The sequence below is a fragment of the Grampus griseus genome (genome assembly GCF_964374135.1).
Source record: "Grampus griseus genome assembly, chromosome: 16".
NCBI classification, from domain to species: domain Eukaryota; kingdom Metazoa; phylum Chordata; class Mammalia; order Artiodactyla; family Delphinidae; genus Grampus; species Grampus griseus.
Window position 1 is genome coordinate 69,610,681 of NC_139010.1, and position 25,392 is coordinate 69,636,072.

General features: G+C 46.7%; 1 protein-coding gene across 7 annotated transcripts in view; it reads left to right on the plus strand.

The window, feature by feature from the left end:
- The window catches only part of TCF7L2 (transcription factor 7 like 2), a 197,781-nt gene extending 180,490 nt beyond the window's left edge, over positions 1–17,291 (plus strand). For 3 of the 7 annotated variants that reach the window (XM_082673098.1, XM_082673093.1, XM_082673095.1), the window contains 6 exons: positions 1,613–1,738; positions 2,299–2,458; positions 2,855–2,962; positions 7,535–7,583; positions 8,181–8,231; positions 15,178–15,398. In XM_082673098.1, the coding sequence (XP_082529224.1) occupies positions 1,613–1,738; positions 2,299–2,458; positions 2,855–2,962; positions 7,535–7,583; positions 8,181–8,231; positions 15,178–15,257 (574 nt within the window). In that variant the 3' untranslated portion in view covers positions 15,258–15,398. Of the gene's footprint in view, positions 1–1,612; positions 1,739–2,298; positions 2,459–2,854; positions 2,963–7,534; positions 7,584–8,180; positions 8,232–9,552; positions 9,626–15,177 lie in introns of all 7 variants that reach the window. The other 4 variants (XM_082673096.1, XM_082673097.1, XM_082673099.1 and 1 more) reach the window with 2 other exon arrangements.
- Positions 17,292–25,392: the final 8,101 nt, after the last annotated feature.

Here is a 25,392-nt window from a genome sequence, read left to right on the forward strand (position 1 = left end):
AAGGCAGCCATGGGAGAGGGGCCACATCAGGGTAGAAATTCTGAGTCAAATGTCCAGTCTGCTTCTGGGCCCCCTTCAAAAATCTGCATGATTCATTGATATTTTCTCTGTTGATCGATGCAGAGTCAGTTAGGACTTTAATTTTTCATAATTTTTCAAATGAACATTTGCTGCATTCTTTTGGTAAAATGGAAGCTACTTTCATTTCCAGTCCATATATGAAAAGAACCTTGTAGATAAGTACAGGATCCTTGTGAAATAACTGTCACAGCAAAGTCTCATTAGCACCTCAGTGCCCAGCAGAATTAGCTTCCTAAAGAACAGGTGCTCATTCCCTGGGGGGTACATGGGGTTGTTGTGGTTTGGATTTATTCTGAAAGCAACAGTTGCTTCATCTGGGATCCCCCCTTCACCTGAACTTGAGTGATCTCGCGTGATCTTGCCAGGGCGGAACCTGGGGGCCTCCGTTCTGTTTTCTTTGGGGGAATCTCCCCTTGTAGTCCCTCACCCCACTTTTCTCTACAGTAGTATTCGTTCCTTTAAGAGGATGGTTCTTCTAACCCAGAACAAATCATGGTGACTCTAAGCGTATCAGAAAATGCGAGAGCTGTTTGTCGGATCCTGTTGTCAGTTTGCAGATGGACCCGGAGCATTTTAAAATTAGCTCTGTACGTCCTGGCTAGTTTGCATGGTTGAGAAATGCCAATTCACGGCCTAAACTGTGTCTGAAAAAACTTTCCTAAGAATAAACAGTATTAGAGGAAAAAACACAAACTTCTCTTTTCTTTGTTAACAATTCTGATCATCATTTATAAGGCGTTTCAATGCATAGGCAGTGTTTTAAGTAAAAGTAATTTAGGAACCCTAGAATTTTAGAGTGGGAAAGGATGTACAGATCAGAATTCAAAGCTTTGTTTGTGGGTGTGTGTGTAAAATACTGCTTTGAGTCATCTTTGATACAAACTTATTTAAAACGTCCGTGGCCTATGTTGAGAACCAGATAGGAACTATTTGGATGTCCCCCATCTTTCTGCCTCACTCTCTCCCATTCCTGTCAAAGTGATGGGGGGCACAGCAGCAAAAGACAAATAAAAATATGACTGCACTCCCATCAACAGAATGAGGCCTAATGAGGCCTATGCAGCATTGTCAAAAAATGTGTGTATATTTCAACCGCATTAATATTTTATTTAGCTGTCTATATGCAACAAAAGATTTCACCTTTTATTCTAGTGCTGATTAGGACTTAGGAAATAGTCTTCTTAGATGTCACTAATAATGTCCCCCCAAACCTGTGATCTCCAGCAGGTAGTCCAAGCCTACTTTTCCACCCAAGTATATGGGCTGAACTTGTCTTTTGCTAGAGATGTTAAAAATCGTAATGTCTCATGTCAGTAGCAATAATGAAGGGGGAGATTGGCTTTAATGACATTATAAGAATCATTATGTTTAATTTATTGCTAATTAATGCTGACAGGTTTCATATGCCTTGAGTTGCTTTTATGTGAGTGTTACGTGCTGTTTCTTTTTCTTTTTTTTAAATTGTGTGTACACATCCCTCCCCATTCATTCATTTTGATTCTGACAATTTACACAGCTTTCTGTCTTCTAGGTTCCCTCCCCATATGGTCCCACCACATCATACTCTACACACGACCGGCATTCCCCACCCGGCCATAGTCACGCCGACAGTCAAACAAGAATCTTCCCAGAGTGACGTCGGCTCACTCCACAGCGCGTAAGTGTCGTCCTTCTGATCAGTTTCTCTTTTGCCGCGTGTTTAGCCGGTGGCTCCTGGGTGGTGGCGCTCTGTCCAAGGTTGGCTGCGCTGGTGTGACTCCAGGAAGCACCCAGCTTTACAAAGAGGGAGACATGCACCACGCGGGGCTTCACGGCTGGCGCCCACTGCGGGGGAGAGAACATGACTCTTTCTTTGTGTCCTCGGACGGACTGGGATTTGCAACCGCTTCCCCGTCCCTGACCCCTCTGTGTCCTGCGAGCATGAGAGACACCAGCTGAGATGGAAACGGCCACAGTGTGCTTTCCCCTCCAGCTTGGGACAGTTGTATATTTGTGAGCCTTGAGGAAGTGATAGCAAAATCTCTCACCCCTCCACCCCCCTCCCCAACCTGTTTTTGTGCCATTTTCCAGGATGGAGAAGACCCAAAGTGGGAGTGCGCTTCTCCTTCCAAACTGCTAGGGTGTTGAGGCGGCGAGGAGGTGGGCTTTCTGCTGCGGAGGAAGCCGCACCTTGCGATTGTTTATTGGGTGGTGTCTGTCGCTTTTGTCTCCATCCAGAAAGCATCAGGACTCCAAAAAGGAAGAAGAAAAGAAGAAGCCCCACATAAAGAAACCTCTTAACGCGTTCATGTTGTATATGAAGGAAATGAGAGCGAAGGTTGTAGCCGAGTGCACGTTGAAAGAAAGTGCAGCCATCAACCAGATCCTGGGCCGAAGGGTAGGCGGCTCCCCCGCTGGGAGAAGAGGGCAGAATAGGACGCGCTGGGTGGGCTGGCACACGTCCCTGTCCCCGCTGCTTTGGAGGGTCCTTTCCCTTTAGCCACTCTGAGTCCTTCCATGGCCAGCGTGGAGCTGGGACCAGCAGCCCCGAACCCGAGTGAGGTTCGGAACGGCCACAGCCTGGTTTTCCCCACCTGCAGAGAGAGCGAGACTAGAACAACATAGGCAGAAAGTCAGGTTCCGGCTGAGCCCTCCTGTTAGTGCCGGGCCCCTGCAGACTGTCGGCACCTGCAGATGATAGCGTTTCCGCTGGAGGCGCTCTCCATGCCCCAGCCACAGTGTGGTTTGTGACGATTCTGCATCTCTCTCTCTCCCCCCACTGTGTCCCCTCCAGTGGCACGCACTGTCCAGAGAAGAGCAAGCGAAATACTACGAGCTGGCCCGGAAGGAGCGACAGCTTCACATGCAGCTGTACCCCGGCTGGTCCGCACGGGATAACTATGTAGGTGGTTGCTTTTTCTCAGGACTAGAGTCTGTAGAGATGTGTTGGTTGTCCATCTGGACAAAGGGAACACAACCTGCCAACACAAGTCAGGCCTCAGTTACCATGCAGTCTGCCCAGTCCTAGGACCGTTAGCATCTTACCCGAGCACCGGATTGGAGGATTTTGTCTGGCTTCCTGTAGGGCTCCCATCAGCGTGGGATAGTTCTTCAAGGAAGAGGGATGAGGCTCGTGTTCTAATGTTCCAGCTCAGGGGGCCCGTGGGGTCAGTTTAGGGCTGTTCACACCTTCTTGCCCACGTCTTTGAAGAGACGTGGCTCCGGGTATACACCCAGTGAGGCTTGTGTGCTTCTCAGCAGTGAGGGTGGCCTTGCAGAGACGACCAGGGGTAGGGGTCGAGGGAGAGCGTTTACTTCCTCACAGCTGTGTTAGCAGGGCCTTCACCCTTCAGAGGGAAAAATGAAACAGTTGCCTTAGGCTGTGGTACAGTAGACGTTGGAAGCCTAGTTCATCCTGAGAGGGGCATGATGGGAATATCCCTGAAAGTAGCCAGTAGAAGTCATCCTTTGGCGGGATGGATGAAGTGACTCAGGGCCCAGCAGGGTAGGGAGAAAGTGTGTGTGTTGTGCGATGTGTGTGTTCCTGGGCTCTCTTTGTTGGCTGCAGCATTTGCCTAATTTCCTCCCGTGGGTTTTAGAAAACACTGTAGGGTTGTTGTCTTTACTAATCACAGTGATAGCGACACTCAGGGTTCTTCTCTTCCCGTAAACTGGCTCTCGTCTGTTCTTTCTTATTTTGTATTTTGCCCAGGAGCTCAAGTTCTGGGCCAGCTCTCCTCGCTAAATGGATGAAATGTCTCTTATTTTGCCTCATACTTTATTACATGGCATTTGGTTTCATGAAGTGATTTTTACCATCCGCTCTTTGGGGAAAAACAAAACCTGTCTTAACGCCGGTAGCAGCCTTCTCCTCCCAGTTCTTTCTTGTCAGTGGCACAGAGCCGTGGGTGATTCTTCTGCCCGTCAGTGCTCCCTGACCTAGCTCTCCCCTGGCCATCATCCGTGGTGAGGAAACTCTCTGTGTATGTGGCTTGAGATCCATTCATTTATCGCTGATTGTGAACTTACTGTGCACACAGGGTGTGGAGATTCAGAGTTAAATCAGGACTCTCTCAGAACTTACCAGCCATCAGGAAGTCACAGACATCTGCGTGGATATGTGGGTCCTGAGTGAGGGCTGTCTTCTGCTTGCTCTGAGTAGCAGTTCTCATCACTTTTTATAGTCTCATCCCTACAAACACAGTCGCTTCTCTGCTCTTTGCCACGTGGGTGGGGGAGGACCGAGACGCCCGTGTCTCCCTCACTGCTGCCAGCCATATCCCCGTAGGTCCCATGCCTTTAGCTGGCAGCACTAGACTGTATTCCTCCCGGGAGTTGAAACAGGAATTAGTGCTGGTACCTCTCAGTGGCACGTTTGCTCTGCTCAGAGCCCTTGTCACTCACAGATGGTCAGGCACAGGGTCTTAACTGCTTGGGACCTTTCCATTTGTCCTCAGCATGTGTGCAGTGGGGAAGCCTTTCTTCTGGAGCTGAAAGGAAGAGGATAAGAAAGTTAATGCTCTCCCACAGCCTTGCTGCTTGCCCTCACCTGACCTCGAGGTGGAGATTGCCCGCAGCAGGCAGGCTCTGCAGCCTCCACATACACAGCCATCTCATTTCAGGACAGCTTGCTTTCCTGGTTTCGGGTCAGAAGTTCTTAGAGTTCATCTCCAGCTTCTCCCTGCTACAGACCCAATTCTTTGAGTAATCTAGAATGGTACCACAGAGAGGAATTCAGCTACACTATAGGTATCCTATCCCCAGTAGACATTTTGGGTCATAGTAGGGCCTTCACGTACAGCTGTGCAGGGCGTGCACTGCACAACTTTAGAGTGTGCCATTTACACTGTGGTCCATGTGTGTGGTGCCTCCTGGAGTTGTGCTGGGTGAAACCTCCACAAAGGCACAAAGCTGACTTTGTGAGAGCTTCGAAAGAATGCTGCCATGGACTTCCCTGGAGTCAGACAAGGTATTGCCCAAGGTTTTTTGTGAAGTGCTTTCTAGGTTTCAGAAGATTCACGAGACGCTTGAAATGACTTTAGCTCAGTTTTACATTTGGATAAGGTTTGGTATAATAGGGGAACCCCTGAAAAGACTTAGAGGTAGATCTGGATTTGGGGCTCTAGGAGCTTTACCTCTTGTAAGGGGTACTGTCAGATTCCTTTATCAGTGGTTCGTTACACATGAGTTTGAACACACACAGCCCTCCTTTCCTCCCTCCCTCCCTCCCCTTCCTTTCTTCCCCCTCCTTCCCTCCCTCCCTCCTCCCCTCCCCCAGGAAATGGTCTGTGGAACAAGAATTAGAGTTAAACTGTTTATAGATTTGATTGTGGTGGGAACTTGTTAGTATTCTTTTTAAACTGACTTGAAATAGAAGCGTCTATAAATTACTTTGGGTACTGTAAAGTTCACAAGGTTCTTGTAGAAAAACTTTTCTCAGCTAATCACCTTATCCCTCTTTCACGTTCCTGCTTTTCCAGCCCAGTGGTGACAGAAGCCTTTATACACTAGTTTAGCAAAATAGAGTTGAGTAAAACAGTCACATTTGGGTTGTTGGACTAGGTACATTCTGGAACACAAGAAGAAACATTTTGGTCCCATGGTGATATCTCACCCGTGGCCTTGTAATAGAAGTTATTGCCTTTCTAGCTCTTCCCCGTTAGGTTAAGGAGATAAATCCCAGGCCATTTGCATATCTTGAGCCCCGAGATAATGGGATGGCCGCTTCCCTTGAGATGCATCTCCCCCTTCAGTACTTAGTGTTTATTTCTTCATGTCCTCTTCCGATTAAAACACAGTCCCTGTCCTCTAGAAGCCTTTAGTCTAGATGATCATTTCCTCAGCCATGAACATCTTAGTTATGTATCCTAAACAGACAGCTTCCCAGGGGTAGCGGATATTTTCACCTGCCTTTCAGAACATATTGCAGGAGATTGGAGATGGGTGAGGCCTGTATTACAGATGACCGGGAAGCCCTTGGCTACCTGGATGCTGACACCACCTGGAGCTGAACTGTTTCTGTGCCCCACTTGAGATTTCCCAAGAGGCGCAGGCCCCCAGATCTGAGAGGCTTTCTCTAGAACCGTTGGTTCTCAGCCCTCAGCTGGAGCTGAAGCTCAGTGGCATCTCTGCCTTGGGGTTCTCCTTACAGGGCCTTATGGGTTTTCGAGTTTTCTACCAGTGGCTGTTCTTGTCTCTTCTTGAGTTGACGTCAACATACCCTGAGAACTTTTAGGCAAAGGTTAATATTTAGATATCCTGAAACAGATGTCAGACCACCAGTTCCTTTTGTTTGTGACGCTTCGTATATACCAGGCAGCTGATTCCTACGGATGGGACTGGAGCTAACGGGGTGAGGGAGAACTAGTTTCAGATCTGGAAGGGGGCGGTTACCTCTACAGAGTTCTTCCCTACTCCCATGCCAAATGCACAGACGGGAACAGACCGCCAAGATATCAGGGAGGGTCAGATTGGAGAGTGTGAATCACTCCATGCAGCGTATCACCCGTAATCCATGGAGAGCCTTCCTCGGAGGGCAAGGCAGTAAATAGGCAGGCAGTGTAGCCTGGCGGATAAGGGCTGTGGAGCCAAGATCGCCCGGGTTCCCATCACGTGGCCCCATCATCCGGTAGCTCTGTCATCTCAGCAGAGTGCATGCACTCCTCTGTGCCCCAGTGTCCTTATCTGTAAAATTGGAACGATGATCACACCTGGTGTATAGGATTGTGTGAGGATAAATGAGTCACTAGGAATAGCACACTTAGAATCATGTCTGGCACATAGTATGTGATCAGTAAATGGGAGCTGTTATTACTAAGAGTATTATAGTTGTTACGTAAGTGGAAAATGGCGAGAGCTGGATGTTCCCCTTTATGGGTGTCCACTCGGCAGTTTGAAAAGCAGCTCAGATGGTTTCTGGCTCTGTTTCACCTCTTTTCTCCCCTTCCGTCGTTAAAACCAAGGCCCACGCTGCAGTGCCAAGAAAATCCCGTACTGAGGCTTTTATGTTTTGATTCCGAACGAGGACCATTTGGCCTTAAGAAGAGCTTTGCGTGGGGCAAGGAGGCTCTCACAGCCATCTCAGTGTCGTTCATTTGTCCCCAGGCTCTTGGGCCACTTCCAGCCCCGTTTCTCCACACCTCCCCGAATCTTCGCCATCCAGTTCTCCTCTCCCCTTTTATGGATACTCGGGGTCAGGTCTGAGGATGGACATAGACGTATCGGGAAAGAGGTCTTTCCTCTCTGCCTCGCTGATCCCTTCTCTTCTGCTGGGCGCGCGTTCCTTCAGCTGGAGCACAGTTGCAGGGCGCTTGGATTAAAGGGGGGTGGGGGGTGGGAAAACACTCAGGAGCCGGTGCGGATGGAGGTGGCAGCCAGTGCCTCTCCTCCTGCCTCCCTTCCAGGTGAGCCCAGGCGCCCTCCTCCCATCTGCTTCCTGAAATAATTCCCTGTGTTTCATCTGTTCATCATCTAGGGGAAGAAGAAGAAGAGGAAAAGGGACAAGCAGCCCGGGGAGACCAATGGTAAGTTTGAATAAGCAGGATGGAGAAAGGGAGCGGTACTCTGAGGACCACTCTTTTATGTCAGGCTTCTATCTGGGGGAGGCAGGAGAAATTCAAGGCCAGGACATTGTTGCGGGGGCGGGGGGGACCTGTCTTAGCCAGCCTTGTTGTTTATGCATTTTAATTAATTGCTTCATGACTGCCCTTTTAAAGCTAGTAACATTCATTGTTGCATGAAAAGCACATTGTTAAGTCTAGTGGAATGCGTTTTAAAATAACTGCAGAGCCTGTAAGTGGAGAGCGGTAGGCATGCCTAGGCGGGGATTTATACACTCTGCTTATTCTGTATGTGTCTGAGTAGGGAGAAGGAGGGGGCTAGGGGAGCAGAAGGGGTGTGTGCGGGTGTTTGATATTAACTGGGCCGTTCCTGAATGTTCTGATGCATGCCTTTACAGTGGTCAATTGCACCCAATTTAAATTAAGGAGGTTTGTCATTCTCTAGAAGAAATTAGAAATACTGCATAGGCAATCTCAGAGGTCCCTTCGAGAAGGCCAGGCTTTTACAAACAACGACAAAAACATTTTGAAGGCTTTGTATAATTTGTTCTTTTTTTTCAGAACACAGCGAATGTTTCCTAAATCCTTGCCTTTCACTTCCTCCGATTACAGGTGCTAATGTCATTTTGAGTCATTAAAATAGTTGATAAACTGTTTTTTTAATTTTTCTTGCCATTATAGTTTTATTAACATGAAACACGTATGACCTTTGAACATTCTTTAAAATGACCATCTACACGGTTTCGTATGTTTCGGTAGATTTTTTTTTCAGTTGCTTTTGTTGTTTTTTTGAATTTAATTTAACTTCTGCTTTGTTTATTTATTTTTCCCGTAACAGTTGTTTAAGCCATGATGACAGTGATTTAGAGTTGAACTAACTGTGCAAATTGAATATGCAGTATTTCTTTAAAAGAGACTGGTAAAAAAAAAACAAAAAAAACAGAAACCAACAACAACAACAAAATGGAAGGAATTCAGTAATAAACCTCCTTAATCTAATGGCATTTTTTCATCGCTCCCACTAAGTTTTCTCACGCAAGCATGCATCCGCAGTATGATTATTTTTTCCTTTGCTTTTTTTTATTTTAGTTTTCTTTCCTTCCTTTTGCTTTTCTGCTCATAACTTGCAAATCCACTAGCATTTCACTGACTGTACCTGCTTAAATGCTGCTGTGAGCTTCCAACTAACTCTTAACAGCTCATTCACACAGCCTGTTGACCTTTATCTGTTCCTCTCTTAATATTAGTGAAAATAGATTTACAAAAAGAAAATACGAACATTCCAAAAGCTGCAATATCCCAGTACCACAACCCCTTTCTTTCTTTATTTCTTTCTGTTTTGTTTCGTTTTGTTCTGTTTTTATTTGTAGTTTTTTTTTTCTTTTTTAAACTGTTGTACTCTGAGAAGAAAAAAGCATGTGACAAACTTAATTCCCTCCTTTGCTTTATTTTCTTCTTTAAGAAAAACAAATTGAGAGAGAGAGAGAGAGAAAAAAACAAAAAGCAGAACCAAAAGAGGAAAAACATTTAAAACTTAGTTCTTCAGTATCTAACTTCCCTTTATCAGTTCAAACCAAATCGGAGAGACAGTCCTTAAAGAAGGGATACTGCAGCTTTATTTGCAACAGCTAATTTCACAAGTTGAATAAGAATGTGATTTTTTTACCTTTTTTTTTTAATTAAAGAAAGTTAAAAACGAAAGTCAATATTATGTAATTAGTAACCAGGTCATTGATTTATTCCCTTTTTTATTTTTATTTTTTTCTTATTTGTATCTTTCTCTTCCCCCCTCCTCTCTCCTTCCCTCTCTCTCCCTCCCTCCCTCCCTCTCTCTCTCTCTCTCTCTCTCTCTTCCTCTTCTCTCCTCTCCCTCTCCCTCTCCCTCTCTCCCACGTCCTCCTCTTCCGCTCGCTTCTCTCTTGAACTCATTCAGACCTGAGCGCTCCTAAGAAATGCCGAGCGCGCTTTGGCCTTGATCAACAGAATAACTGGTGCGGCCCTTGCAGGTGTGTATAGATTTCCCAGATTCGCTGTGCTGGTTTGCAGCTGGTCTATTTGGTCCTTTCCCCCCTTCTCTGGCCTGTTGCTTTGTAGCTCTGTGTGTGGATCTTAGGAGACAGGAGGGCGCGGGACACTGCTCTGTGAGGGACGTGCTTGTCCTCCTCGCTGCTGCTAGCCAAAATGCCACTGTAAAACAGCATCATTCGTGCCTCCTCGGGTCAGCGACAGCAAACCCCAGCGCGCCCCCTCCCAGGGAATGTTGCCTGCCAGCCCCTTCCTCCCGACAGCCCAGGATGGGGGCTCAGTGACATCCATCGTATGCCTGGCCTAGGTAGAAGCAAATAACGTCACCTTTTCCCCTCCTCTTCTCTCTCTGTTTTTATTTTTTCCTTGTTGTTTTTTGGTTTCTGGTTGTTGTTTTTTTCTTTGTGTTTTATCGTTTTATTTTATTTTTTTTCTTTTGATGCATAGAAGTCCTTTCCTTTCATGTCCTTGGTGAGGGAAGACAGTCAAATAGAACCGAGATGATAGCGAAGACAAGTCAGCTGTAGCTGAGATTTCACATCCAACTGAGCACGACCCACCATTGTGTTGTATTTTTTGTGTTTACCTTATGCTAACAGATGCAAATACTCCAAAGAAGTGTCGGGCACTGTTCGGGCTTGACCGACAGACTTTATGGTGCAAACCGTGCAGGTATATTCCCTACTGCGAGGCCTTTGGGAAAAATCAAAGCATTCTGTCCTTCTGGTACCTTAGTGTGTCAATATATTTTGACCTCATTCCTATCTACTTCCCCGCTGGTATCAATGACTAATGATCCTCATTCTTCAAAATTTCCTTGCTAATTTTATGCCGTGTCCTCTCCCTACTTTTCTCTTTCTCTCTTTCCCCTGCTCTTACAAATAACATATCCCTGGTGGTAGGACCTAGACCACAGCCCTCACAGACCAGGACGGGCACTTACCCTTTTGCTTTGAAAGCCAGCATTCTGGAACTGGCCCGGCCCTGTCAGTGCTTCCGTGGCGTGTCTGCAGGACAGAGAGAGCGCCACCATGTCCCGAGGTTTCAATGAGCTCAAATTGGCAGCAGTAGCATTCCCATGCACTTGGAGTCCAGGCACTTGGAGAAGGGCTCTGGGGCAGGCTTTTTTTGGTTTTGTTTTGTTTTTTTGTTTGTTTTCTGTTTCAAAACCACGTCTCTGGACAGAGGAGCTTGGTTAGCTGACATTGTTTTACAGTGCTGAAAAGAAGCGTGGCATTGAACGGCATGCACCAGCTGCAGGGCTGCAAGCAGTGAGTCGTGCAGTCGCGTACTGCAGTGCTGGTAGCCTGCAGAATGAAAAATATATATCTATACATATATCTAGAGAGACAGAGAGAGCACTGGTTCCAAAGTGAATCAGGAGAGTCCAAATTAAACGCCTGTGTTCCACCTGCAGGTTCCATCCAACCTGTAATTTCAGGGAAGGTGAAGGTGTAGGTACTTCCTTCTTGGTGGAGGGATACCAACTAGTTCCTGTCTCATTTCCTTTCCTTTAATGACCACCTTTGGTTAAATTTGTTGTTTCTTTGTTCTGATACAAGCAGTCTTTGAATTTGGAATATTATGATGGTAGGTATCTCAACACCCAAACACGCTCCCCTGTCTGTAGTGCCTCCCTTGTCACGTGTCCCTCTCCTCCACGCCCTGCCATGTGTTCCGTGTTTAGACGTTAGCTCAGATGTCCATTCCATTACGTGCATGCCCACCAGTCTCCTGTGTCTCTTCCCCTCCCCTGACGCCTGACGAGACATGGGCGAAGTGCTTCGCGTTGAGCAAGCGTTGAGGGGAGAGAGGGCCCGAGAGTCTGTCTTGACAGAGGCTGCCCTCCACAGGCGACCCTCATGCCCATTGATGGAGGACCGGGGGGCCTTGGGTGCATGTCCAGCAAGAGAGGGACCCCCCCCCCCCATTCTATGAGTTGACCGTGCCCACGGAGGTGACAGGTGGCCTTGCCACGCAGTCCCGGGGTCTTGTCTGTGCAACAGAAAAGTTTCACGATGCAGTTGGTGGAGGGTGTTAGGCATTTCATTAGGGCTGGCCTGGAAGATGGGAACTCTGCCGACCCTATCTAGGCGGTGAATTTGTGTCAGATTTTTCTTTGCGCTGAGTGGGAAGTTAATTAGCTACGGAATCCTGCTCTGAGACGCCTGCCGCGGTGAAGGGTTAGCTGATTGCAATGCCCACTCCTAAGGGAGGGTTTCTCACGCTCTGTAGAAACACATGGCCGACACCATCGTGCGCCCCTCGCAATGTGCTTTGTTGCCTGGTTTGTGTATTTTATTTTGTGGGAGGCGAGTGGTGGCTTACGAGTCCCTTTTTCTGCTTTGGAAGCAGGTAACTGCAAGTTAGACTTGGCACTTTGGGGGATGAAAGTTAATCATGACCAACATTGACCAGACAGACAGTCCTTTCTCACACCCAGCTGCACCTTGCTTAAAGCGGAGTGTGGAATCTTCCTCAGAAACGAGAATTTTCATGACATTTTCACAGAACAAAAACAAACCACCCCAAGCCTTCGGAGCTGCTTCATCAACATGGTTCTCTACAGTGCAGCTTGGGGGCGGGGCGGGGGGGCAGCTGTCAGTGTGGCAGCGCAGGTGCTCAGAGGTCCTTCCTCTCTCCTTAGCGCCATCCTTCCTCTTTCCCGCCTCAGCGCCCTTAGACCTTCCGTGGTGGCCCTTCTTCCTCTGTTGGGGATATCGTTTCGTACTCTGAAAGCTTTAGCACATGCGTTTCTGCTCCTTTAAGTGCCTAATTCCAAAATAGGGTCAGGAAGAGCTCTTACTTTCCTTTCAGAGTGAATCCATAAGAAGCTAAAAATGGATTTTTAAGGGGCCACCCCTTGCTGGGAGAAGGAGCGTAGGTGGGGGAGGGTAAGAGAATGGGGTTTGTCCCTTTTTTCCTCAATGTTTCTTCTTGACTTTGCCAGGATCTAGCTTGATGCTAAATCAGTAAGTGCTTAAAAAAAAAAGAAGTTGCAAAACGAGGCATTTTCTGGCCTGTCCGAAATGGACGTGTTCCACTGCCGTCTGCTCCGCCACCTCTTAGAAGGAGCGGTCGCCCTGTCAACGTAGTCTTCGTGTCCCGTGTTCAGATGCCCCCACTCATCCCCACGACCACGGAAACGTCCTATCATGAGGAGGGCAGGAGGGGGGAGGGGCGCACCAGAAACGCTCCTAGCCAATCAGGGCTCCTCACTCCCTGCGCAGGGTTTCTAATTTTATTTGACATTTGAGGACATTTTAACAAGATTCTGTTTTGAGCCCACCAAGTTGCTTTTCCCATCTTTTTCACTCTGCCCTAATATAGCATGGAACGCTGCTGGATGTCATTCCCTTGTTTCCTGTTATTTTTTTCCCCTCTTTCTCTCATTTGTCCCTGTCCTCTCTCCCATTTGTCCCTGTTGCTTTCTCAGTTTTGCTTATGCCCCCCACCCCACCCCCTTTCTTCTCCCGTTTTTAAAATGCATGGACATAGTTTTTTGAGCATGTTTTGATCTGCAGGCTAAGGTGGTTTAAAACTCTGAGAGGCTTAATTATTTGTCTTGAGTTTCTGGGACGGGAGCAGAACCCACAGTCTATTTCAGTCTATCCCAGAGGAGAAAAAGGAACCTTGTCAAATTGAAGGTGAAGGGGGGCGCTGCCCTTGCTTTCCTAGAGTTCCTCTGGACCCAGAGCAGGGATGGATAGACCCTGAGGCCACCAGTCCAGTGGGTCTTGGCCTCTGGGAGTCAGGAAGGGCTGAGCATGTGCCCTTTCACACACCCCCCCTCCTGCCATCTTGCGGAGTCCACAGCCCACGCACCGAGGGGCATCATCAGACAGCTCTGGGGCACAGAACCAAGGAGGAACTCATTACACCCACTTCCTTTCAAAGGCCAGTGACATCTGACAGTGGTTGCCTTCAACCAGGCAGCATCTTAGTTGCTTTCCCATGACCGGAAGCCAGCCGGCGCTTACAGACAGAGCGTTATCAGCTGTAGTTCTGACTGTATTCTCCTTAGATCAGCACATTCCCTGTATCTGCATTACTTTTATAGCACGTGTGGGGTTGATCGCCAGGATCACTCTTCCTACCAAATATTATCCCATCAGACTGGGATGAATAATAGGAGAAGCTTTGAGGTCACACGCTTAATGTCTTGAATGGATGTCCCCAACTTTAGATGATAAGCAAGAGAGGCTCTGAAATTCTCATTCCTATTTCTTACATAAACAGGAAATGGAGAGGGGAGATTCTCGTTTTGGTGCAGGGCAAAATTAGTCTTTCTGGTTTAAACCCTAATCCTGACGACCCCCATTCAACAAGGTCCATGCTGTGATTCCCTGGTACTTCTTCTTTGTCATCACTTCCTTGTGACAGGCTGTACCCTCCATTCACTGGCCCCGGCATGTGGACCAGGGCAGGATGCCCCTCCGTCCCATCCTCACTGTCTCTCCTTCTAGCCTTCTCACTATGGGGTGGGGGAGGGGAAGACCCCAAATCTTAAAAAAAAAAAAAATCAAGTTTGAATCATAATTTAATCCACAACCTGCAGGCCATACAACCAGTTATTCTCGTTCCTTTGGATCATTTTCTGTTTTTCTTATTCTTCCCCCTCCCCCACCTTTGTTTATCCTCTTCTACCTGTTTTTTGGTGGTTTTTTTGTTTTGGTTTTTTATTTTTTGTTTTTGTTTTCTTTTTGAGTTTATTTGGTTTTCTTTTCGTTCCCCCACCCCTCCCCCCCCAACCCCACCCCGATTCTGACCTCTCTTGATTTGGTGTGGTTCTTAACAGACAAGCCCAAAAACTCTCTGGGCGCCAGCAGCCTCTGGTGGTGGTGGTGGTGGTGGTGGTGGTGGTGGTGGTGATGGTGGTGGTGATGGTGGTAATGGTGGTGATGGTGATGGGTTAAAACCTTTAAGCCTCTTGCTAGCACTGCCTTCAGCTCTGTGGGCTCAACAGTCAGCATTTTGAGAGTTTCAGATTGATACGAGGCGCCTGGGGTGGGAGCTCTGTCTTTTTCTTTCTCTCACACACACACACACTCACACTCACACTCACACTCACACACACTCCATTGGCGGGGTAGGGATGGTAGTGGTGGAAATGGAGGAGGGTGGTTATGATGGGGAGTGAGGGCGTGTCTAAGCCAAAAGAGAAATAACAAACTTTTGAGTTCACCTCAGTTTGCACCTAGCCACCTTCTGGCAAATCTGTGCCGCCGCCTACAGGTGGTACCCTTTCGCTTGCTGGCTTATATTTGGGCACGGGTGGGGCGCTGGGTATTTAGTGGGGGCAGGGGAAGCAGGTAGGTAGGGAGTTCTGTGGTCTGACATGCTTGGTTTGCTGGAGCAGGCTTAGCTCAGTGAGCGCGGCACCCCGGCGTGACTGTAATCGTCCCCTGGCCGCTGGGCGTGCCTCCGCAGGGCATCCGCTAGGTGACGTCACCTCGGCTCTGAGCATTAGAGAACTCTCTCCCGCGGCATCTTTGCCCTTTATTCACAGATAACTCTCTTCCCCTGTTTCTAGGAGAAAAAAAAAGTGCGTTCGCTACATACAAGGTGAAGGCAGCTGCCTCAGTCCACCCTCTTCAGATGGAAGCTTACTAGACTCGCCTCCTTCCTCCCCCAACCTGCTAGGCTCCCCTCCCCAAGACGCCAAGTCACAGACTGAGCAGACCCAGCCTCTCTCGCTGTCCCTGAAGCCCGATCCCCTGGCCCACCTGCCCATGATGCCTCCGCCGCCCGCCCTTCTGCTTGCCGAGGCCGCCCACGGCAAGGCCCCCGCCCTCTGTGCCAACGGGGCCCTGGACCTGCCTCCCGCCATCCCTCCCTCATCCCTGGCGCAGCCGTCGACATCTTCCTTACATTCCCACGGCTCTCTGGCCGGGACGCAGCCGCAGCCGCTCTCCCTCGTCACCAAGTCTTTAGAATAGCTTTACCTTCCTCAGCTCCGGTTGCTCTTTTGTGGAGTGTTGCGTTCTGCTTTTCTTTATTTCCCGCGCCCCCTTCTGCCAGGTTTTTGTTTTGTCCTCTTTTCCGTTTGTGCCACGTGGCTACATTAGTTAATGTTTATCGAGTTCATTGGTCAATATTTGACCCATTCTTATTTCAATTTCTCCTTTTAAATATGTAGATGAGAGAAGAACCTCATGATTCTACCAAAATTTTTATCAACAGCTGTTTAAAGTCTTTGTAGCGTTTAAAAAATATATATATATACATAACTGTTATGTAGTTCGGATAGCTTAGTTTTAAAAGACTGATTAAAAAACAAAAAGGAAAAAAAAGAAGCAATTTTGAAGCAGCCCTCCAAAAGGAGTTGGTTCTGTATTATTTGTATTAAATACGAGCTTGCGAACCAATCATTTTCCATCTGGTTTTTAAACCATAAGGGCACAATGAATGCAGTGCCATTTACCTTTTTTTTTTTCCTGTGTGAAACAACTTTTATTGTGATGTTACTTGTTATTGTTTAAATGTACAGAAACAAAGGGTTAAAATGTGTTAATATACCTTGTTCCATGGTGTTGTTCTTTTGGGGGGAGGGGGATGCTATTCAACAATTAATGGAATCACAACGCTGTTGGACCAGTAGTATTTATTGCTTTAGAGGTTGCTTGTCAAACCTGTACGTTGTCCCTTTTAAAATATGTTTTCCTTTTTCTTGAAACTGTATAAAGTTTTTTTCCCCTTAGCATAAGCATCTTATATATAACAACTCATTTGTACAAGGTTTTTAAGTTTATATATAAAATGTGTATATATATATTTTTTGTTTCCCTTTTGGACATTTTTTTTTTTTTTTTTTTTTTGCCGTATGAAACCCAGATGCCGCCAAATGGACATTAATAGTTGCATTAAAGGATCAGTAGCATTAACAAAAGTTGCTTTAAAAGCCATTATGTAAAACAAGACTTGAAAATTAGTGAGGGAATTTTAGCGACGCTGTACGAGCAACAGTGGAAATTGTCCCGTTTCCCCTGTGAACTCGCAGGCGAGCGCCCTGCACCCTGAGGACATGGACTGACCGTGTGCAAAACTTTATGTGCCAAAATTCTCAGTGACTTTAGCTTTCTCTCTCTTTTTGATGCTGTAATTTTTGTTCATCATGTTTTGCTGTGATGTTACATAGGTAGATTTGTATGTAGTTTTAATGTCACCTATAACAAGATGTGTTTGGTAGCAGATTGTCCAGAAAGCATTTTAAATGAAGAGGTATAAACCCTTAAGGGCCAAAAATTCTGTATATTAGATTACTCTTAAAGGAAAAACCAGCTGCCGCTTTTATGTACACGTATGACATACAAGTAGGTAGCAAACTTTAAAAATAAAAAAAACCTAGGCATGTTGATGTTACAAAATGCTGTATAAAGCTGAAACCTGTTCATTCAGTGCCATTGTAGTTGACATGAAGCGATTGTAAAACTGTCTCCGATTTTTCTCTGGTTTATTAAAATGCTAACTATAACATTTTTTGTGAATACTTTGAATGTTTCCTAACAGTTGTGATGTTACTGTTCCGTTTTATGCTCTTATTCCAATTTCATTTTTAATGGTTTGGAAGCCATTTTTGTAATGAATAAATGTTCATGCTGTACAGTATCTGTAGCATGCCGTTCTGGATTAATAAAAGCAACTTAGTGCAGATAAAGGCTGGTCACTTGTTTCTGTAGTTTGGCTTTTATTTCTGGGGACGCTGGATCCGCCTTAACCAAGAGAAACGTGTTCCAAGCTGGAACTTGAGACCCCGTGGTTGGTATGGGTGGTGGGTGGTGACTTGGATACCAGAAAGGGGCCTTGAACTCTTATGAGGGGTTGCTTTCCACCTGCCCCCCGCCCCCATTCTTAATGTCCGTTTGCCACACTTTATGTACCTGGTTAGTTCATTTCTGAAAGCAAATATCACTCTTCTGGCTGTAAGACTGTCACTCGGATGTATCTCAGTCGGCCCTCTCAGAGTATCAAGCAGAAATGATTTCATTCCAGTTCATGAGACTTAGTTCACCAGGAGGGGATTTAAGAAACCACATCATTGCCATTTCAAGGATCATTGATGTGAAAGTATCCTTATTTCTTTCTAAGAATTAACATGCAGGGAGCGATGCCAGGGTGAGCAGTTGTTAAGCAAGAAGGTTTTTAGAAAATTGGATCAAGGTGCTTCCATTACAAGTTTGCGTGGAGGACTCTTGCCATCCCTGAGTCTCAAGTTGAGGGCTCTCCCCTGGCCGGGGTGTGCGTTCATCCCCATCGTCAACCAGGGCCACAGTAAAGATCTTCCTAAGGTTTCCACTGCATTCATTCCTCACGCTGGCTAGGACGGACGGATGGATGGATGGATGGAAGCATACGTGGTTCCACATATCTGGACAGCCTCACCTGCAAAGGACGTGATTTCATTGGGCACGGAAGCTGTCTGTGTCACTGCCCTTGTTACATACGGTTACACGGTGTTGTCCTTAAGGACTTTTCTTGGAAGCTCTGCTTTGCTCAAGGTGATTTTTGTTCTGTAAAATCTTGAATTTTGTTCTCATTTGCTCTGTATTCCCGGGAAGGAGTGATTCTGGTTGTCCTTCCCCATTTTATTTTGCACGCTGGGACCAGAGTGACCTTTGAAAACACAAATGACAATATCTGTTCTTTGTGGCAGTGTGCTAAGCCACTGATGGGCATTTTCTCATTTCATCCTAACGCCTACCCCCTGAGGTAGATGTTATCCTCCCCCCCCACTCTCTGCTTTATTTTCTAAAACTGGGTTTGGGAACTCGGAGTGTGTGTCTTGTCCAAAACCACACAGCCTGTAGGGTGGTGGAGCTGGGATTTAAATTCAGCCCTGACTCCAAACCCATGCTCTTGATAGCAAGTTATGCCTCCTTGCGTAGTAAAGATGGTCCTTCTCCCACATGGAGTGATGGGATGATCCTCTGGATGGCTTCCTTGTTTGTTCCAACCCCCTCTGCAGCATACACTCGCTTTCCCCTAAAAGCATTTTTGCCCTTCTGCTTTCAAAGATGCAGTTGCCCTCTGCCTGGAAGGTCTGCTCTGCTCCTGCAGCCTCATTCCTCAACCTTCCGGTCTCCACGTAGATGATAGTGATGGTGTCTGTGATCTTTCAGCTTCCTGTCTTTCCCTGTCATTAACATTCTCATCCGCCATCGTGTCAATGGGGGTGGCCTTGTTAGGCCACTAATAACACCGCTCGGTTCTGTGGACCTTTGGGACTGGATCATTCTTTGCTGTGGGGGACTGTGCTATGCATTGTAGGGTGTTAGCATCCCTGGCCTCTACCCACGAGATGCCAGAAGCACCCCCTTCCCACCAGTCATGACAACCAGAAATGTCTCCAGACATTGCCAGATGCCCCCTAGGGGGCAAAATAACACCCAGTTTAGACCCATTGCTCTAGGGAGCCGCCCAGGAGAGCAGGATTGTGGCTCTGGTGATCTCTGTTTTATACTAGGGTTCTGTTTCAGTGCCTGGCACATTGAGGGTGCTCCATACATATTGCGGGAAGGAATGAACGAGGTTGGCCAACTCCACACCTGTGTTGCGGGAAGCAGAAGAATAGAAACTTCCCATAATGCTTCCAGAGTTTGTGTTCTCAGAACTTCCAAGGTCTCAAGTTACTTCCTTAATCCTTTCAGCCATGCTGGAGCATAAGTCATTGCCCTTGTTACAGAGGCCGAAAACGCCAGCTGGAAGGGGTTGCTGTTCCTCCATCATCAGCCAGCCTGAGTACAGATCTCTTCCTAAAATTCAAAATGCGGATCACCTAGCCATGTGCTTACTGCTCTAGAACATTTGAGCAATGCTTTGGGGATCTTCTCTCCACCCTAATATGGAGCTTCCTTTTCCCCCAAGCTTGTCTAATTCTGCACAGCTCGGGTTCCAGTCAAACGGCAGGCCGAGTCTTTGGGCCTCAACTCTTCTTCTTTTTTTAAAAATAAATTTATTTATTTATTTATATTTGGCAGCACTGTGTCTTCATTGCTGCACACGGGCTTTCTCTAGCTGTGGCGAGCGGGGGCTACTCTTTGCAGAGCACGGGCTCTAGGCACACGGGATTCAGTAGTTGTGGCACGCGGGCTCAGTAGTGGCTCTTGGGCTCTAGAGCGCGGGCTCAGTAGTTGTGGCGCACGGGCTTCGTTGCTTCACGGCATGTGGGATCTTCCCAGGCCGGGGCTCGAACCCGTGTCCCCTGCATTGGCAGGCAGATTTTTTTTTTTTTTTACATCTTTATTGGAGTATAATTGCTTTACAACGGTGTGTTAGTTTCTGCTTTATAACAAAGTGAATCAGTTATACATATACATACGTTCCCATGTCTCCTCCCTCCCACCCTCCCTATCCCACCCCTCCAGGTAGTCACAAAGCACCGAGCTGATCTCCCTGTGCTATGCAGCTGCTTCCCACTAGCTATCTACCTTACGTTTGGTAGTGTATATATGTCCATGCCACTCTCTCGCCTCATCACAGCTTACCCTTCCCCCTCCCCATATCCTCAAGTCCATTCTCTAGTAGGTCTGTGTCTTTATTCCTGTCTTACCCCTAGGTTCTTCATGACATTTTTTTTTCTTAAATTCCATATATATATGTTAGCATACGGTACCTGTCTCTCTCTTTCTGACTTACTTCACTATGTATGACAGACTCCAGGTCCATCCACCTCATTACAAATAACTCAATTTCGTTTCTTTTTATGGCTGAGTAGTATTCCATTGTATATATGTGCCACATCTTCTTTATCCATTCGTCTGTTGGTGGACACTTAGGTTGTTTCCATCTCCAGGCGGCAGGCGGATTCTTAACCACTGCACCACCAGGGAAGTCCCTCAACTCTCTTCTTGACATCGGTTTGGTTTCTTCCTACCTCGGGAAGTTTATTTTCGAACTGAACATCTTTCTAGTTCATCCATGAAAAGGATCTGTGGATTTTTTGTTGCTAAGGGACCCTAAGACAACATCTAGGAGCCCATAACCTCATCTCTGAGCCATATCATTCCTGACCTCTGTTGGGACCTGGCCAAGGAAGTTTGCATGTTAGGAGGGTGTATTAGTTACCTGTGGCTGCTGTAACAGAGTAACACAAAGTTGGTGGCTTCAAGCAATAGCTCTCACAGCTCGGGAGGCCAGAAGTCCGAGAGCCAGTGCGTGCTTTCTCCAGATGTCTGGAGCCTCTTCCAGCTTCTGGTGGCTGTCTACAGTCCTGGGTGTTCCTTGTCCTGTAGCCACATCACTCAGACCTCTGCTTCCATCTTCACATCGCTGCCTCCTCTGCCTCTGTCCTGAAAGTCCCTCTGCCCCTCTCTTCTAAGGATATGTGTGATTGTGTTTGGGACCCCTGGATGATCCTGGATGAGACGCTTCTCTCTAGGTCCTTAACTTAATCACATCTTCCGTCATATAAAATAATATTCACAGGTTCTAGGATTGGGATATGGACATATATTTTAGGGGACTACCCTTCAGCCCACTCCAGAGGCATTTGCCAATTCTGGGACGATTGCAGAGTCTTAGCACAGGATCCTCCACAATGGACAGTTGTTCCAGTGTCAGTGGTGGTTTTGGACAAATCTGTGCTGAAAGTGATTATTACAGTAGGTGGTTTTCCATTTCAGGTAGTGGAAGGTTCACTTTTTATTCTGATGATGTGAATGCATGTAGGGTCAGAGGGCCTTTTGTCTGGACCCAGGGTGTGAAGAGAGGAAGCGCCTGGGAGCAGTGGCATGAACCTGAGCTTGGGGAATCCTCCGTCTGACTCCCTCACTGTGTGTCCTTGGGTAATGCCTTCATCTCTCTGAGCCTCTCTTTCTTCAGCTAACACATAGTGACAATATGTCATTTTGTCAACATGATAAGTGTCATTTTGACAGATTCTTGTGAGGGCTAGAATGCAGAGTGCCTGGAATAGTAAATCATAGTGTTTATTATTATCACAAAAGCAGAAGGTCAGTCATAATTATTTGTTTTCCTCATTTCTCCTTGGGATTCTGCTAGTCCGGGTCTTTAAACCCAGGTTAGAGAATAAAAGAGATCTGGATGTGGAAGACATGTCCCCGTTATGGAGTCGAGGGACCACGGGCCTGGGATGCTGTGACTACCCATAGTCAGTCATTCACCTAACCTGGGACTTAATGACCCCATGAATATTTTTTCTGCCTCTTGGGGCACCGCAGCCGTGGCTGGCATGCTTTCTGTGGTATGTAAATATGTTTTAATTAAAGCCCTTTGGAAAGAAGCTAAGAGCCTAAAAGTCTCTTGGGCCTCAAGGCAAGTGCCAGAAACCAGAGCTGGGAATCGCTAATAAACGAGGCTAGAGGCTTGGTTCTCTAGAGGGTTCCCATCTGGAGTTGGCGTCCTCATCTCCCATTTCACATCTGGCTCAGCATTCCCAGGTGTGTGCCAATGGCAGAAGCCTGGGTGAATCCTGGTGTGGGTATGACGGGCAACACTAGTGAATTCTGAGCCTGGAGCATGGTTTTTTTTGTTTGTTTGTTTGTTTTTTGCGGTACGCGGGCCTCTCACTGCTGTGGCCTCTCCCGTTGCGGAGCACAGGCTCCGGACGCGCAGGCTCAGCGGCCATGGCTCACGGGCCCAGCCGCTTTGCGGCATGTGGGATCTTCCCGGACCGGGGCACGAACCCGCATCCCCTGCATCGGCAGGCGGATGCTCAACCACTGCGCCACCAGGGAAGCCCAGCGTGGGTTTTTTTAAAGCTGGCATTTTGTGAGCGCACTTGATGGGAGCTGTAAGCACATTGATTCCTTGATTCATTCATTAATTTAACAACTATTTTTTGAGCACCAATTTGCACCAGGTACTGTTCTAGGAACTGGCACATAGATCTGGGAGGAGTCAGGTTGGTCTCTGTTTTTTTCCCTTTGAGCTCAGTCCTGCATCATCTTAACAAGACAGTCTTTAAGGAAAGGGGCCGCAAACATTCCTGAGGCCTGGGCAAGCCACTCACCTGGAAAGTGGCTTCATATGAGGATAATGACCAGAGGATGTGCTAAAAACTCTACCTGTGTTTCCTCATTTAATCCTCATTGGAATTGACGTTGCTTTTATGTTCATTTCACAAGTGTAGAAAGTGAGGCTTAGCGAGGGTAAGTGGCTTTCTCAAAGACACATATCTGGGAAGTAGTGAGCCCAGGATTTAACCCAAGGCAGCCCGACTCAGGAGCCTGCACGGCTAAATACCATGCTGTACTCCTCCTCATGAAGTCACAGACCATCTGAGTAGCTGGGGAGAGGCAGAGGACAGAGCTAGTTTGATTCATGGCCTTGGGAGAGGCTTTGGTTATGATATCACAGGGTTCTTTCCCTCCCTGTGTGCAGAAGTTTTTTTTCTCATTCTGGTTCCTGTGCATGTAATAATAATAAAGACAGTTAATAATTACATAGATTGCACTATTTTGTTTTTTAAAAAATGTATTTATTTGGCCGCGCCAGGTCTTAGTTGTGGCATGCAGGATCTAGTTCCCTAATCGAACCCGGTCCCCCTGCATTGGGACCCATATGTCCTTTTTACCTTAATTACCTCTTTAAAGGCCCCTCTTTAAAGGGGCTTAGGACTTCAACACATGAATTTGGTGGGGGATGCAATTTAGCCCATAACAAATGTCTTATGGTTTCATGTATAGAGGTTTTGCATGTCTTTCATTCAACTTATCCCTAGATATTTTATATTTTTTAAAATTATCATAAGTGGTATTTAAAATTTTTTACGTACTATTTGATTATTGCTAGTATATCGAATTATACTTGAATTTTGTATACTGACCTTTTATCCAACAGCCTTGCTAAATTCACATATGAATTCTAATAGATTAGCTGTAGCTTTTTTGGACGTTTCTATCCACACAATTATGTTATCTGCAAATACCGATAATGTTATTTCTTCCCTTTTCCTTCCCTTCCAATCTTTATACTCCCTCTTCTGCCTCCTTTTTTTCCCTTTATTGTGCTGGCAAGAGCCTCCAATAGGACGTTGAATAGGAGTGGTGATATTGGACTTCTTTGTCTTTTTTCTGAACTCAGGGAAAAACATTCACGATTTCACCATTAAGTATGTATAGTGTCCGCTGTTTTTGTAGATACATGTTATCAAATTAAGAAGATTCCTTTTTAGTCATAGTTTGTTGAGAACGTTTCTCACAGGCTCAAAGCATGGAAAGGTGAGCCACAGGTAGGAGATAATATCTGTAACACATTTATTGGATGAAGGACTGATATCCAGGAATTAAAAAGCTCCTAAAAAGCAAAAGAAAAGATAGCTTAATCAATTGAAAGAGGGCAAAACCCCAAACTAAACAAAACAAAAATGAGACTAGGTAATTCACAAAAAAGGGATATCCCAGTAGCATAAGTTTACCTTAGTAGATGATCATAGCATCTTCATTCATAATGGCCCCAAACCGGACACATTCACATTGTTCATCAATAGTAGAATGGATAAATAAATTGTTGTTTTCATACAATGGGTCGTTTTCATCCAAAGCCCTCAAGATCCCTCTGGACTCTTCTCATAGATGATATATGCTCCATTCCACTGAGATGCTGGGAATGATATTGGGTAGGTGAGGGGCTGTTTGTCTTGCATGGAGCTATAACTGCCATGTGGCCTACAGCCTAGGGCCTGAGGAGCGAGTCACCACAGCCAGAAGTCATAAACCAAGGCTTTTGAAAAAAAATGTAATGGCCCCTATTCATTTGGTTTATGGAATTATGAAGAATTCAGGTTAAGCGATGTTAACTTCCTCTGGGTTCTCAAGGTAGTGGTGGTTACTACTTAGAACAAAACAAGCTATGCACTGCCCACTCACTCACATCCCTGTTAGCTTTATGAGACCAAGTGTGGAAGGAAATTCACAGTGAAGGATGTGGATGGAGTGGGGCTACTGGAATGGCCTCTAAGGATAAATAATATAGTAAAGCATTAAGTTTCTATTAATAACTTTTCAGATACTACCCTGCTAGAAACCACTCTGGTGTCTGTGTTTGCTTTTCAGGGTGCAAGGGTTGAGGGGGAGGGTGGAAATGGGAAATCATGGGCTTGTTATGAAATTAGAGCCCACCCTTGGTTTCAGAGTGTGTGTGTGGGGCCCTGTTTAGCTCCCCACCCCTACCCAGGGCATCAGAATTCCCAAGAGGGAGGTGTGGAGACATGTAAGTACTAACCTTCCAGGTAGGAATTCCAGGAGGGCTTTGTAAGGCAAGAGCAGCTGCTCTAAACAGAGTCAGACTGTCTCCTCTCCAAGAGCTGGGAAGAAGGACCAGAGGAAACTGTAGCCCAGAGAAGGGGACCCAAGCATGTCTTGTTGGAAGCCGCACAGCTGGGTCCTGGCAGGTTCTAGGCTAGACGCCATGATTCCTTGCACTCTAGACCAGGCATCTTTCCAGTAAACTATCCCAGCTTTGAATCCTCTACTGACTGGCTTTGAGGATGGGGAATTTGCATCCTACTGCCAGCTCCACGACTTGTTCCCAATCTCGGGTCGGTGTCCAAGTTTGAGGACTCCAGTGCGATGGAGGACTGGAGTGTGCAGCTCACAGGAATACAGAAGCCACCGTTAGCAGACGCCTCTGACATGCCGGCACCACACTGGGCTCCCGGGCACCTCCCACGGCGCGCATTATTTTATTTGTTCTTCACCCAAATACTATGATGGAGTCTTCTTATTTCCATTGTCATAAGAAGGAGCTAAGCAACACATTCAGCATCAGTCAGCCGACAAGTGGCAGA